General features: G+C 40.4%; 1 protein-coding gene across 1 annotated transcript in view; it reads left to right on the top strand.

The window, feature by feature from the left end:
- The window catches only part of OTC (ornithine transcarbamylase), a 66,546-nt gene that overhangs the window by 47,633 nt on the left and 3,740 nt on the right, over positions 1 to 15,173 (top strand). Inside the window, exons 6-9 of the mRNA XM_043460050.1 lie at positions 1,582 to 1,704; positions 9,123 to 9,176; positions 9,257 to 9,406; positions 11,960 to 12,097. Of these exons, the coding sequence (XP_043315985.1) occupies positions 1,582 to 1,704; positions 9,123 to 9,176; positions 9,257 to 9,406; positions 11,960 to 12,097 (465 nt within the window). The remainder of the gene's footprint in view (positions 1 to 1,581; positions 1,705 to 9,122; positions 9,177 to 9,256; positions 9,407 to 11,959; positions 12,098 to 15,173) is intronic.

The raw sequence follows: 15,173 nt of genomic DNA, 5'->3' as shown, positions 1-15,173 counted from the left end.
TTAATAAACTGCTTAAGACTGGAGTTAAGAGCATGCAGAATTCATAGAATGGAGGTGCAGATTTAGCCATGTCCCTTCAAATTATGAACCTGAATAACTTCGAAAGATTCATCCTGTTGGGTTTGCCACAGCCAATCTACATAGTCTTGCCACTGGGAATCCTAACAACCATGGTTTCTGCATCTATGAACTATTCTGGGAGACAGAGCAAACTGGACAGGTCCACCTTGCTCCTCATTTGAATATGCTACACACATGTAAATGTGAGGTTAAACTCAAAATGAAACTCTTTGGTGATGAAGATAAGATGAATGCAGAGAGGATATACTATGTTAGACACCAAGCAGCTGTTTGTAGGTATGGCTTTACATATATGCCAGATAATTTAATGCTTCTTTCTGGGGTTTCATCATTACTAGTTTATATATTCATGAGGGACAGTGAAATGTTCTATTCATCATATTGTCCCCTGCAGGACCTGGTGCAATGCCTTCATAACAGACATGCTCAAAGTAGGAGTTGAATGAATAAATAGCAGCTTGCTAAGAGCATGGAATTTAAATCAGATGGACCTGGATTTACATCCTAGCTTAACCACTTAACTAATTTGTGATCTCCAAATTAGTTAGCCTTTCTCTTTTAAAAATCTTAAAATCTTTACACTTACATTTAAATCTCTTTATATAAATGTATACAATATATGAAACCTACAGACACTTCAAGAAAAGTAAAACAAACACTCACGTGCCCATTATGCAGTTTTGGCAAGTCTTACTTTAGAATTTTTTGTTTTTAAGTAAAATATTACAGGGACTTCCCTGGTGGTCTGGTGGTTAAGACTCCAGGGTTCCACTGGAGTTCCACCAGGTTCAATCCCTGGTCAGGGAACGAAGATCCTGCAATCCCATGCAGCGTGGCCAAAAAATATTACAGGTAGCTTTAAAGTCCGCTGTGTAACTATCTTTGATCCCATTTCCTCCAACCCCTCAAAGACATTTTATCTTGGTGTTTGTATTTATGATTTCCAAGCATGTGTTCATACTTTAACTGTCCATGTCAATATCCATAAGAAATCAAGTATATTAATGGTTTTTCAGCTATATAAACAGGAACATTCTCAATACCCATGCTATATTGTTCTAGGTGCACTGTATTTCCCCTCTCTTATTCCAACAAGTATAAGCTTCATTAAGGCAGAGGTTTTTGTCTCCTTTGTTCATTGTTATATCTCCAGGGCCAAGGACAGTGTCTGGACATAGATGGTTCTCAATTTGTTGAATGAAAGAACAAATGCAACAAAGATTCAGATTTGCGATATATGAAAATATGAGTCTTCATATGTTCATATGATGTCTTGGCTTAAGATATTAGGATATTTTTTGGTGATCAGGACTTCTTTTTGGTGATTGTACCTTCATGTTATCAAATTGCTCTGTATAATGCAAAAAAAAGTAGTTTTTTCATTCCAACAAAGCATTTAAAATTGAGATGTGGACTGTTTCTTTTATAGTAGCTCTAACAATTGTTTCACAGAAGTGGATTTTCTCCTGGATGTAATTTCTTCCATCCTTTGCCTTTCAGGAACACTATGGCTCTCTGAAAGGCCTTACCCTCAGCTGGATTGGGGATGGGAATAACATCCTGCACTCCATCATGATGAGTGCGGCGAAATTCGGGATGCACCTTCAGGTGGCTACCCCAAAGGTAGGGAAACTTTCTGCCTTGAAACTAACCCCCCTTTGAAATCATTCCCAGATACAATTACCTAGTGAAAAACAAACCTCTCTTCCATTCAAGGAGAGCACAGTTGAGGCCACAAAATTTAGGTTATGTTGCTGTCCCTACTATAATAGCTATCTGGCCTCTTGAGTGTCCAATTTCCCATCTCTACAAAAAGAGATAATCTTGGCTGATGCCTTTCATCTTGTGAGTTTCTGTGTTAAAAGCATGTCTGAATTATCCCTTTGAATGCCCTGAAACCAGCCATTATGATGACTGGCTTTCTTGTGTATTGCTACCACAAAGGCTGAAGAAAATAATGAAATCCAGACAGCCTAGAAATCTCAAGGCATGGGGAAGATGCTGTCATTGTTCGAATATTACAGTTTGGTGAAAAAAAATTCAATCTAATGTGAAGGACACAGTGATGGCGTCTGCATCAGCTTAGTGTTTCAAAACTCAAATCCAAGGGTCCTTCAGTCTTTTAAATCTGAATCCTGGCTGTGAAGCTGACCCACCCTACTTCCTATCCTGCTGTAAATCTCTCACAGGATGTATGGGAATGGGAACGTGCCTTCTTTTATAGGTCCAAAGTAACCCTTTTGATATACAAGAAACTAGTAATAATTGTTGTCTGTGAGAAGTGAAGCTGGGAGGTTCAAGGTTAGAGGTAGGAGGGAGACTTTATTTCTGCAATATATCCTTTTATATGGTTTAAATTTCTTAACATGTAAATGTTCTATGTACATAATTACATAAGTCCATAAATAAATACACTAAAATAAAAAAGTGCAGATCCTCCTAAGAGATGCCCTGTGTTACAATACTCCCAGCTTCGAGTATAGGATTAATAGATGCAAACTAGTATATATAGGATGGCTACACAATAAGGTCCTACTGTCCAGCACAGGGAAATATATTTGCTACCCTGTGATAAACCAGAATGGAAAAGAATATGTACATTATATGTTTACATATGTGTATGTATGTTCTTTTTATATATAATGGAGTCTCCTTGCTGTGTAGCAGAAATTAACACATTGTAAATCAACTAAACTTCAAAAAAATTAAAAAAAAGATACTCCTAGCCTCATACAGAATGTGTAGGCCTTTTAGAAGATAAAAACTAATCCTACAAGTGACTCATACACAAACCAGTTCTGAGCGATCCCCACAGAACCTTTTACATAACCCATCTCTACTAAATTTTTTTGTTACGTTTCTTATTAGTTATGATTTCTGATCAGGAATCTTTTGGAAGGAAAATGCCCCTAAATAGAAGCCATTGCAGAAGCAAAGGACAGAACTGACCTTTCCATTAAAGGACGATGATTTATAATATTGTGCACCAATGTGTTTCTGGCTGAGCATGTGTTTGCTGTTATCTCAGTGGTCACTGCCATAGTTCCCTCTGATAACCTAAGACATTCAGAGGTGAGTGTGTGAGGCCTGAAACTCACTCTCTGCTTCTGCTTCTTGAGTTTGAGATTGACTAAGGGATTTCTAGGGACATGGGACTATCAGTGCTAAAACCAGGAAGGCCGCAGGCAAACTAGAGTGATCTGGTCACCCAAATGCCATGTCAGGCACAGTGCTTCAGGCTGATCCAACAGGCGAGCTCTGGAGTGAAGGTTATGCCCCACTGTTGTCCCAACCTGAGACAGGGAGGATGGGCTTTTATCCTTGGAACCCACTGCCCTTGGTCAAGGGCAGTGTGGAGAGGTGGGTGGTGAATCCTCTGGAACTTTTTTTCTTTGTTTTTTACTAGTTTCAGATTTTATCTTTGGATTCTTTTTTTTATATATAATTGGAAGATAATTGCTTTACAATATGGGCTGGCTTCTGCCATACAACAATGTGAATCAGTCACAAGTACACATATGTTCCCCTCCCTCCTGAACCTCACCCCCCACCCCATCCCACCCCTCTAGGTTGTCACAGAGCACCAGGATGAGCTCTCTGTGCCCAATATAGCAGCTTCCCACTTTGGCAGGAAGAGCAGCTGGGAAGTCAGAGGGCCATCTCCTAAAGAAGAGCTGAGTGTTAGGTATTAAAAGCACACTGATGGGGACTTCCCTGGTGGTCCAGTGGTTAAGAATCTGCCTGCCAATACAGGGGACACAGGTTCGATCCCTGGTCAGGGAAGATCCACATGCCGTTGAGCAACTAAGCCCACAAACTGCAACTCCTGAAGCCCATGCTCTAGAAGCCTGCACACCGCAACTAGGGAGTAGCCCCCACTCATGGCAACTAGAGAAAGCCCTGGTGCAGCAATGAAGACCCAGTACAGCCAAAACTAAAAATAAATAAATAAGTATATTTAAAAGCACACTGAAAAGGGGAGAGGGGGCAAAAGATGCAGATCGGGGTCCTCTGAGGGCCTCTGGGTAGAGCACCAGCATTGTCCGCCGCATCTTGCCAAAACCAAATGCAACAAACAAGGCAAAAGAAAATACTTTCCCCTTGTGTTCTTGCTGAACCAGTTCGAGTCAATGTACCCTGCTGCCTTAATCTCCCAGGACTGCCATAACAAATTCCCACAAACTGAGCGGCTTAAAACAACAGAAATGTATTCTCTCACAGCTCTGGAGGCTAGAAGTCCAAAATCCAAGTGTTGGCAGGACAACACCCCACCACCACCACACATACACACAACTCACAATACCTCTAGGGGAGGATCCGTCCTTGTCTCTTTCCCACTTCCGGTAACTTCAGGCATTCCTTTCCTTGTGGCTGCATCACTCCAGCCTCTGCCTCCATCATTCTTAATTTAGGCCCATTTTCTCTGTCCACATGTTCCTCTTCTTATGAGGATAGCAGTTATATTAAACTTAGACCAACCCTAATCCAGTATCAGTTCTGTTATTTGCTCAGTCGTGTCTGACTCTTTGCAACCAACCCCATGGACTGCAGCACACCAGGCCTCCCTGTCTATCACCAACATCCAGAGCTTACACAAATTCATGTCCATTGAGTCAGTGATGCCATCCAGTCATTTCATCCTCAGCTGTCCCCTTCTCCTTCTGCCTTCAATCTTTCCCAGCATCAGGGTCTTTTCCAATAATTCAGATCTTTGCATCAGGTGGCCAAAGTATTGGAGTTTCAGCTTCAGCATCAGTCCTTCCAATGAATATTCAGGACTGATTTCCTTTAGGATGGACTGGTTGGATTTCCTTGCAGTCGAAGGGACTCTCAAGAGGTCTTCTCTAACACCACAGTTAAAAAGCATTAATTCTTTGGTGCTCAGCTTTCATTTTGGTCCAACTCTCACATCCATGCATGACTACTGGAAAAAACCATAGCTTTGACTAGATGGACCTTTGTTGGCAAAGTAAAGTCTCTACTTTTTAATATGCTGTCTAGGTTGGTCATAGCTTTTCTTCCAAGGAATAAGCGTCTTTTAATTTCATGGCTGCAGTCACCATCTGCAGTGATTTTGGAGCCCAGTATGACCTCCTTTTAACTACGTACATTTGCAAAGACCCTACTTCTAAAAAAAGGTCACATTCTAGGACTTTCCTGGTGGTCCAGTGGTTAAGAATCCACCTAGCAGTGCAGGGTACATGGGTTTGATCCCTGGTCAGGGAACTAAGATCCCACATGCCTCGGAGCAAATAAGCCTCTACTAGTGAGCCCACATGCTCTGGAGCCTGCACACCGCAACTATAGAGACTGTGGCCTGCAATAAAAGATCTCACATACTGAAACTGAAAGGTTGTTGCTGAACGATAAGACGCGGGATTCTTGGCCTCCGGAGGAGACGAATTCAATCCGGGGCCAGAGACGAGGCTGGATCGCTCAGAGCTTTTGTGTAATAAAGTTTTATTAAAGTATAAAGGAGATAGAGAAAGCTTCTGACATAGGCATCAGAAGGGGGCAAAAGAGTACCCCCTTTGCTAGTGATAGCAATGGAGTTATATACTCTCCAATGAATCAAAAGAATGTCTGGAGGTTGTAAAGACCTCACCAGACCTACTCCCATAATTTACATTTTAAGATAACAGAGTTGGCCAGAAGGTTTAATCCAAAGATCGTCCTCAGGCAGGATACATCCTTGTAAAGACCAGACCTACTCCCATAATTTATGTTTTAAGATAACAGAATTAGCCAGAGGGTTTAATCCAAAGACTGTCCTCAAGCAGGATACATTATTGTTATATAATCCTAAGGAATGTAGAGGAAAAAAAGTAAAAAAGTTTGTCCTTTCTTCCTCCTTGAATATCCCAGACCTCTCTCTCCTTGGGGACCCGTAGACTTCTTATCAACCTGCCTAGGAAATGACTCTCTCAAAATTAAGATCCTGAGCATGCAACTAAGACCCGACACAGACAAATAAATAAAAATATTTGTAAAAGGTCACATTCTGAGGTTCTGGTGTGGAATAAATGTTTGGAAGACATTCTTCTACCTAATACACTTGCCATGGAAGAAACGCCAGGTAGGCAGCATAGGGTGCCACCCTGTTATATATAGTAAACTTTGGGGACTCAGAGAGCTAACTCTTATAAGAGAGAATTCTCTCTCGTTCAGCAAAAACTGAGATAAAAGGTCAGATCTGACATGTGAATAAGGTAGTTCTTCATTTTATGGGAAAACTTAGCACACTCTTGTTGCAAATCTAGTCTGAGGAAGGGCTCTATATTAATACAAACAATTTTACAGATAAAATATATATTCACAATGATTGCTCCCTGCTATAAGGTGTTTTTGGAAAGGTTTTAATTCTGTTGGAGAAATACATGATTTAAACATTTTATTGCATGTCCAAGATGTTTTATTAACATCAAAGGGAAAAAATTCCAATGTTACAGAGTAATTTCAGTATTGTTCTTATGCAAAAACTCATTTAAATGATAACAAGTACTAAAACCTGGTTAAATCTGGGTGGGAGTAAGAGTTTTTAAAAGTCTTCTGGAAAGTCTGAAGTGTAGAAGGTGCTCCATCAATTTATAAGCAGACTCATTTCCTTTAAAGATAAAGCTAGCAGGTTCCCCATCCTTTAACCAAGAATAATTTACATGTTTGAGAATACATAATTTTGTCCTGGATTGTAAAGTTGTTCCATAAACTATTGGTGGTAATGATTTTAACATTGTTCTAGGTGAGTATTTAGACTGAACTGGGTCTGTTAATCATCTTCATCTGGTTTTAAGATTTATGTCAAAGCCAATGAGTGATTTAGTACTGAAAGCTTAGCTGTGAGTAAAGAATTCCTCTTTGTATTCTCAGTCATGGCCCAATGCATGCAAGGTTGGGTGATTTTGTAATTTCCAAACCACTCTGTTGATTCTCTAAGTACTTATTCATTCCTTTCCTAAGAATGATTATACTTGGAAGTATAAAACCTGCTTTCCAGAGGGAAGGCTGAATTTTCAGGGCAGGAGGTACCTGGGGTAAGAGCCAAGCCTCTTCATTTATGTTTACCAGTATGAATGGTCACAACATGAGTTACTAAATTAGCAAGCCTTTATTAATTACCTTCCCCAAATATCGATAAACAAAGCTCCAGAATTTATGGCTATTGAGGGTGATAAAGCTGTGAAAAGATCTGCAGGAATCATCACCATCTGATAGCTTCTATCCTCAAGAATTTTTTTATTGAGAGAAGGAACCATGATAGATAAACACGTGTAAATAAACACAATTTCCAATGAATAAAGCTGACCATCCCTGTTGTGGGCTGAGTTTCCTGAGAAGCAGACTCTTGAGACAGAGTTCAGACTGCAGGTTGTTGATGACAGCGTGCCCTTGAGAAGGGAGAGGAAGAAAACAGAAGTCAAACTGCAATGCAGGCCCGAGAGCAGCCTCAGCTGACCTGATAGAGAATTCTAGATCTGAGATGGCCATTTAGGGTTGTCACAGGTTGGGAGGAGGGAGTCAGGTTTTCATGTCCCCCTGTCAATCAGTCCCTGAATGCAGGTGGCCTTGGAAGGGTGTGCGACCTTGGGTGCATTATCTCTGCAGCTGCGCCAGTGCCCAACTAGGGCTGACGGCTGAAAGCCATCTTCCAGCACATGAGCAGCAGCTGGCGCACAAGTCCATTACTCATGAAGGCGATCTGGGTGGCATACCACACCCATCACTGTGGCCTACTGAGAGTTTATAAAAATGAGACATAAATCAATTCTAAGAATTCAGGAAAATGAGAAGGATGGGGAAGCTGAGAGTAATGGTGGTGTTTTGACTGACGAGCCTTCCACTTGGAGGGTCTGGAGGTGGGGCTGGCCCAGGGTTTTGACAAAGGAGGAGCTGACATGTTCCAATAAAGACGCCCAGGAGGGGACAGAGCGGGAAGTGTTCAAGGGTGAAAGGCTGTGACAGCAGCAAAGGGCAAGACGTGTACAAGTATGACAATGAGATTGGCTTTCCTGCAGCAAGATGTTGAGAAAAATTAAAAGAGACAGAAGCAAGAGATGTCGGCAGGGAGCCTTGATACCCTTAATCAGCTTCGACTTATAGAACAAGTGGTAAACATTGAAGGCTTTGGAGATAATTCTTGCTGCTGTGTACAGCGCAGATTGGAGGTTGAGGATGGAGGCAGACAGGCTACCTATGGGGTCTAGAAGAGTTGAGGGGACTTCAGCTGTTCCCACAGCATCCCCTCACCTAAATTTGAGACCAGAGCGAGCAAGCAAGGAACGTAGGGTGCAAAATTCATGTTTGCACGACTGTCAGTGAGTGAGTGCCTCACTCAAGTCCTGACCCTGCCCTCACCAAATGAACCCAAACACATAGATTTCAGCAAAAACAGTATATTTGCTATGCAAAGGCCATTTCAAAGCTAGCTCCCTGCCTGCAGAACACTGGCTGGTGAGACTAAGATGTGTGCGTGGGCTCTTAGTATTTAGCTGAGATGCTGAGGGAAGGTTTCTCTGAGGAGGAAACATTTGAGCTGAGAGCACTGAGACTTGAAAGCATTAACCCACATGGAGTGGGTGGGAAAAAGCATTTCAGACCAAAGGAAAACAAAAGCATTAAAAAAAAAAAAAAGAAAAAAACAGCTTGTAGAAAGACTCTGAGACAAAAATGCAGTAAGTTGTAGACTTATGTATACAATCCTCTTAAACTATTAGAGGAACAAGAAAAGGTGCTACCAAGAGCTGGAAAGCACCACACCCCATTTATCTTTAGGACTAAAGAGGTCAAAAATAATCAAAGCAAAATGGGGCAACTGATTACCTTTTTAAATTCCCCAAAGCACTCTTAAGCTTTGAAATTCTAGATGTCAAGATCATATTCTACTGAACATGGGGAGTAGGCATGTTCAGTAGGTTGGGCTACGACTTAAAGCAGAAACAGGAAAGAGAGCAGGAGAATTGTTGAAAGTGATGCATATATAAGAAGGCATATATAATTAAAAAAAAAAAACAACACCAAATAACAGTTAATTCTTTCCCCTGCAGGGTTATGAGCCGGATCCCAGTATAACCAAGTTGGCGGAGCAGTATGCCAAGGAGGTACGCTCCTTATATGTAAAGGTGTCATTGTCTTTCCCTGTCTCGTGAGGTTCTTTAACCAGCTTGCTTGTGTATGCCAGAACGGTACCAAGCTGTCGCTGACAAATGATCCATTGGAAGCAGCTTGTGGAGGCAATGTATTAATTACAGACACTTGGATAAGCATGGGACAAGAAGAGGAGAAGAAAAAGCGGCTCCAGGCTTTCCAAGGTTACCAGGTTACAATGAAGGTACAAATTGATGTCTCTCTAAAGGTTCATTAATCCCATTCATAAAGGCCAGAATCAGCTAATCACTCAATCACTTTTGGGAGAGCAGACCGTCCTTTCCTTCCCTATCAAGGACACGCTGACTGTATCCCCCAGTGATTTCTCTCCTCCTGAAGATGAGCTCTGCCCTTTGGAAAGACACTTTTGTCCAGGATGAAGGAATTGAAACCCAGGCAGAAGAGAGAAGCAAGCCTTTCCCTCTCGCAACAGCAGAGGCATCAGAATGCTTGACGATCTGTTTAGATATACTAGGCGACTTCTGTTGCAAGCAGTTTCTTTTGATTTCTGCTCTAAGAAAAGCCCCATAGTCCTGTACTTCAGGCTAGCCCTTGCCTCTACTTTCCAAGGACTCTTTAAGTCCAGTTTAGTTTTGCTAACTGCCTCCAGGGCACTCCCAGGGGAATTCCATCTATTCTGATGCCTTTCATTAAGCTCTGAAGCATGGCTTGTCAACCTTGAGCGTGACTGAGAATTGACTGGAGTTGTTAATACACAGCTGGCAGGACCCCACTTCTCCAGGGATTCTAAATCAGTAGGTCAGGAGTGGCACCCAAGAATTTGCATTTCTGCCAAGTTCCCAGGTGGTGCAATGCTGCTGCCCCAGGGTCAAGCATTGAGAACCACTGTTCTGCAGGAATATCCTAAAAGTCAGGTGTACATTGGGATTCTGTCTGCACAGCAACTCCTTTGTTTGGTGGAGAAAGGGATTAAGCAATTGCAATAGATGTTTTATTGATAAAATATTTAAAATATAAATACAAGTCCCTTATTTATACATGACAATATAATAAAGGTAGAAAAAGAAAATGAAAATGTATTTGTATTTGCCCTAGCCCCTTAACGTGACTATTCCCAGAGGTAGCCACTGTTTAACAATTTGATGTGTCTCTTTGCAGACCTTTTCTGTGTATTTACATATTCCTATACACACTCACACACACACCCCTACACCTCTAATGCTTTATCATAAATGGTAGATTAGACATATTATTCTGACTTATTTTTTCCACTTAACAAATCTTAGATTTTTTTGTCCATTCATTTAGACATTTTTCCTTCTTTTTAATGACTGCATAGAATTCCAAAGTATGAGTGGGCCTTATTTTATCTGTTTCCTGTCAAAAAATTAGGCTATTTCCAATTATCCCAATTACAAACAATGCTGCAATGAAGATCCTTAATATATATATTCCTTTGTGCAGGTATTATAGAGAATAGAATTCTTTTAGGGAGAAGAATTTCTGGGTGAAGTAGTATATACTTTTTAAAATATGAGAAATGCTGCTAAACTGCCCATCCAAAAAGAATTGACAATTTATAACTTCCACCACTCTCTCCATTTCTTATTTGCTATTTACATTTGTAATTTTTAAAAATCTGTATCTCATGCTTTTTAAAATTTGTGTTTCTCTGATTACTGATGAAGTTAAACATCTTTGTTTACTGGCCATTTCTATATGTTTTTCTATAAACTGCTATCATATTCTTTCATATTATAACATATCATATTCTTTGCCCATTTTCTATTGTGTTTTTTTTTAACAAAACAAAAAAGGTTTAGCACAAAGGCAGTAATTTTGAGGGAAGAATTTATGGGGGAATGTAGTTTTGAATCTGTAAGTGAACAATGAAAATGGATGGGAAAATGTAATTTTTAGGAATTAACTGTTAGAGAAAATTAAAATTGTTAGAACATTTACATGAAGAACGAATCACCTAGTGCACAGTGCCCATAATCCTGTTTAATAAACTCCTATCTCAGAGCTCTTTTCCAACATTGTTTTAACCAGTAATTAAATTCGCTTCAAGTGCTAAAAACCATAATTTGGAGGCAGGTTAAAAAGTATAATACAATCATGTAAAGGCAACCTTTAATATACTGGGTTGGCCAAATTTTTAATTTCGGTTTTTCTGTACCATCTTATAGAAAAACCCATATGAACTTTTTGGTGAACCCAATACATTGGGATGTAATTGGTGATTTTGCTCTCATCCGCATCTTACCCTAGTAGAATTCTTTACTGAAAGGTCCACTATCTCACTGGACAGAGTACTAGAAAACTGAATTAGTGGTTTTGTTTGGAGTGGTGATCTTCCAAATTAAAAAAATGACTAGAAAGTTTCAAAAGCTGAAAGTATCATATACATTTCTGCTGGGTGCCGTGAGCTGAAATCCTCAGTCTGCCCCTTTATCTCTCCCTTTGCATGGACCTTTGAGGTTCCCTGGTGGCTCAGACTATAAAATGTCTGCCTGCAGTGCGGGAGACCTGGGTTCGATCCCTGGATCAGAAAGATCCCCTGGAGAAGGAAATGGCAACCCCCTCCAGTATCTTTGCCTGGGAAATCCCGTGGACGGAGGAGCCTGGCAGGCTACAGTCCTTGGAGTCACAAAGAGTCGGACACAACTGAGTGACTTCACTTGACTCCAGGTCAGAGACGCTGACTCTGAAGAAGACAAATGTGATAGCTACATATAAGAGTCAAAACACAGTCTTATCTCCATCTCTTCTGTAGACTGCTAAAGTTGCTGCCCCTGACTGGACATTTTTACACTGCTTGCCCAGAAAGCCAGAAGAAGTGGATGATGAAGTGTTTTATTCTCCACGATCTCTTGTATTCCCAGAGGCTGAAAACAGAAAGTGGACAATCATGGTAAGCAAGAAATGGGGATTGGAGGATGGGGAGTTCTCTGTGTGGCCCCAACTTGGTCATTCACGCCTTTTGGTAAACAATAAGCAGCTGGTATTACCCACATACATTACTTGCTCATATGGTATCTGTTTTTTTTTTCCAGAAAGTTCACAATAGATCATTAGTGCTTAAAGCATGTATAGTGTATTTTTAATGGAGTAAGACTGAACCCCCACGTAAATATATCTATTTTAGTAAAAATTCTTACCGTTGTTGATCAGCCTGAACACCAGCCACCATTGCCTGTCAACCATGATAGGTTGTATAATTCTTATACAATAATTTTATAATCCCCTTGTTAATGTTTACAGAAGTCCCTAATTCAGTGCCTGGCACAAAATGGGCATTCAAAGAAATCTTATTTCCTTCCTCCTCTCTTTCTTCCCTTCTATCATTGCCTAGGTAATTGTTTGGTTCTCTACTGGCTTTAGACAGTAGAGAAACGTTTGTTCTTAGGTATAGAACATTACCAAAATTGCAGCAAGACTAATCTTAAAAATTATTAGTCCCTTTAACAAAATGCCACTAGTTTCATCTTCACCACCACTATTCTTGGAAACATTAACCTCACATCTCTGCTTTACAATATCTCAAATACCACGTTTTTCTCTGGAAAATGGAACACTCCAGTGCCATAATTTAGTACCACCATTTTTTAGTTTTTGGTGATTTAACTGATCTCCATTACTATATCAGTTAGGGTCTTACTGGAAAACAAAAAAAGTCTACTTCAGGTAGAGAAATAAAAAGGAATTTGTTAAAAAACATTAGGCACTTCCCAGAACAATTCATTCTTGTATATCACATATTTAGAAACAGAGGTAGGAAAACTGCCCAACAGCACTGTGCTTCTTTGATAACCAAAGCACGGCTGACACAGCTTCCCATAGCCTGGTACCTAGTGCCCTGGAAACTAAGTGCCAGATAATCCATTGTAGCTTTCATGGAGGAGAAAATGGCAACTGGCTCCAGTATTCTTACCTGGGAAATCCCATAGACAGAGGAGCCTGGCAGGGGATTGCAAAGATTCAGACATGACTGAGCACGCACATATACAAAACATTTAGCATGTTATCTAATACACTGTAAATATTGTTATTGTAATTATCATCACCACTATCATCTTCATTGTTGATCTAATGCAGTGACCAGCAGAGATTTGAGCTCCAGGATGGCTTCCCTGCTGGCTCAGATGGTAAAGAATCCGCCTGCAATACGGGAGACCTGGGTTCAATCCCTGGGTTGGGAAGATCCCCTGGAGAAGGGAACGGTTACCCACTCTAGTATTCTTGCCTGGATAGTTCCATGGACAGAGGAGCCTGGTAGGCTATAGTTCACGGGGTTGCAAAGAGTCGGACACGACTGAGTGACTTTCACACACACACATGACTCCCTTTGCAATGAAAAGTGGTATATCAGGCCCAAGTTTGTCATATCTAATAAGAGAAATGACTTTTTTTTTTACTGTACCTTTCAGCTTATAGCATCAGGACACTAACTTTGGCCAAAATGGCAATTATCATGTCATTTAGACCAGTGCCTCTAAAGCTTTTGATCCATTTGAATCCATTTGATCCATTTGAATCACCTAGGGACTTGTTAAGTGGAAATTTGGATTTGGTCTGAGATGTGGCCCAAGATTCAGCATTTTTAATAAGCAACCAGGTGATGAAGATGCCGCTCTCCTGCAGACCACATTTTGAATAGCAAAGATCCAGATGCCAAAAAATAAAATGTGAGCTCTCCAACCATATACCCCAGGAAGAAACATAGCAATAAATTTTCCTCAAGCTCTACCCTTTATCAGAAGATGACGGCAATGACAAAGATAGATCAACCCAAATCTGTTAAAATAGATTCTTTTGTAGAAATTCAGGGGCTGGAGGGGGAACTAAGTTTTCTAAAATATAATTATGAAGATGCTCTGTACTTCTGAATTTTTAAAGAGCTTATTATGCACTTGTGTGTATATATATTATACACACACACACACACATATATATACACACATATTCACAGTAAAGTCTTATGCTCACCCATTTTCCACCATCTAAGTCCTACCATCCCCTCTCCATCTCCCATGTTCCTGAGGTATCCATTTCCCCTAATGGGTAAGTATATTTAAAAAAAAAACCAAGATGCACGGCCATATTAAAATGAAAGTAAAGAATCTAAAATCGAAAGAATGCTTGACTGGGAGTGAGAAGACTTGAATTCTGTAACTGTCTTTGATACTAGTTAGCCATATTATTTTGGATAAGCGTGACCTCTCTGGTTCTCATTTTCTTTCCACATAAAATAAGCAGGTTGAGCTATCTAGATGGCAAATGACTTTTAATCTTAGGTCCTCAATCTCATCAGCAGGCTACATGGAGTCCTATGTTCAGAAGCTTCTAAGCCTGCCTGTGGTCTTGGAAGGAAAGAGTGATATAACTAGTGATACCCAACATGGATTCTGGAAGGGGGTTGGTGACACACATGCTGTCCTCTTTCTGTCTCCAAACCGGATGATGTGGATGTCCCACTGTGTTAAGTTCATTTCAGCAACCATATACTGAGCATCTACTGTGTGCCAGGTTCTCTGCCAGGCACTGCAGATTAAAAAAAAAAGAATATTGTTAAGTCTCCACACAGTCTGTACAATTCATAGAAGCATGGCATTTTCAAGTGGGATGAGACCTTACAGATTATCTAGTCTAAATTCCTATTTTATAGGCAAAGAAATTATTCTTAGAATGGCATTTAGGCTCAGCACTGCTCTGCTAGATTCTTCTGGAATGTTCTAAAGATATAATACCTGTTTTCCTCTAGAATCTCCCTATCCAACACAGTAGCCACTAGTGGCTATTTAAATTTACACTTCAGCTAACTAACCGGAGAAGGAAATGGCACCCCACTCCAGTATTCTTGTCTGGAGAATTCCATGGACAGAGGATACTGGCAGGCTACAGTCCATGGGGTTGCAATGAGTCAAACACAACTGAGCAACCCAACAACAAAAATGAACTAAAAGATAATAAAATATAAGATTCAATTC

Source organism: Cervus canadensis, chromosome X (genome assembly GCF_019320065.1).
Source record: "Cervus canadensis isolate Bull #8, Minnesota chromosome X, ASM1932006v1, whole genome shotgun sequence".
NCBI classification, from domain to species: Eukaryota; Metazoa; Chordata; class Mammalia; order Artiodactyla; family Cervidae; genus Cervus; species Cervus canadensis.
The sequence above is the reverse complement of the archived record's forward strand: the minus strand, read 5'-3'. Positions and strand labels throughout refer to the sequence as shown.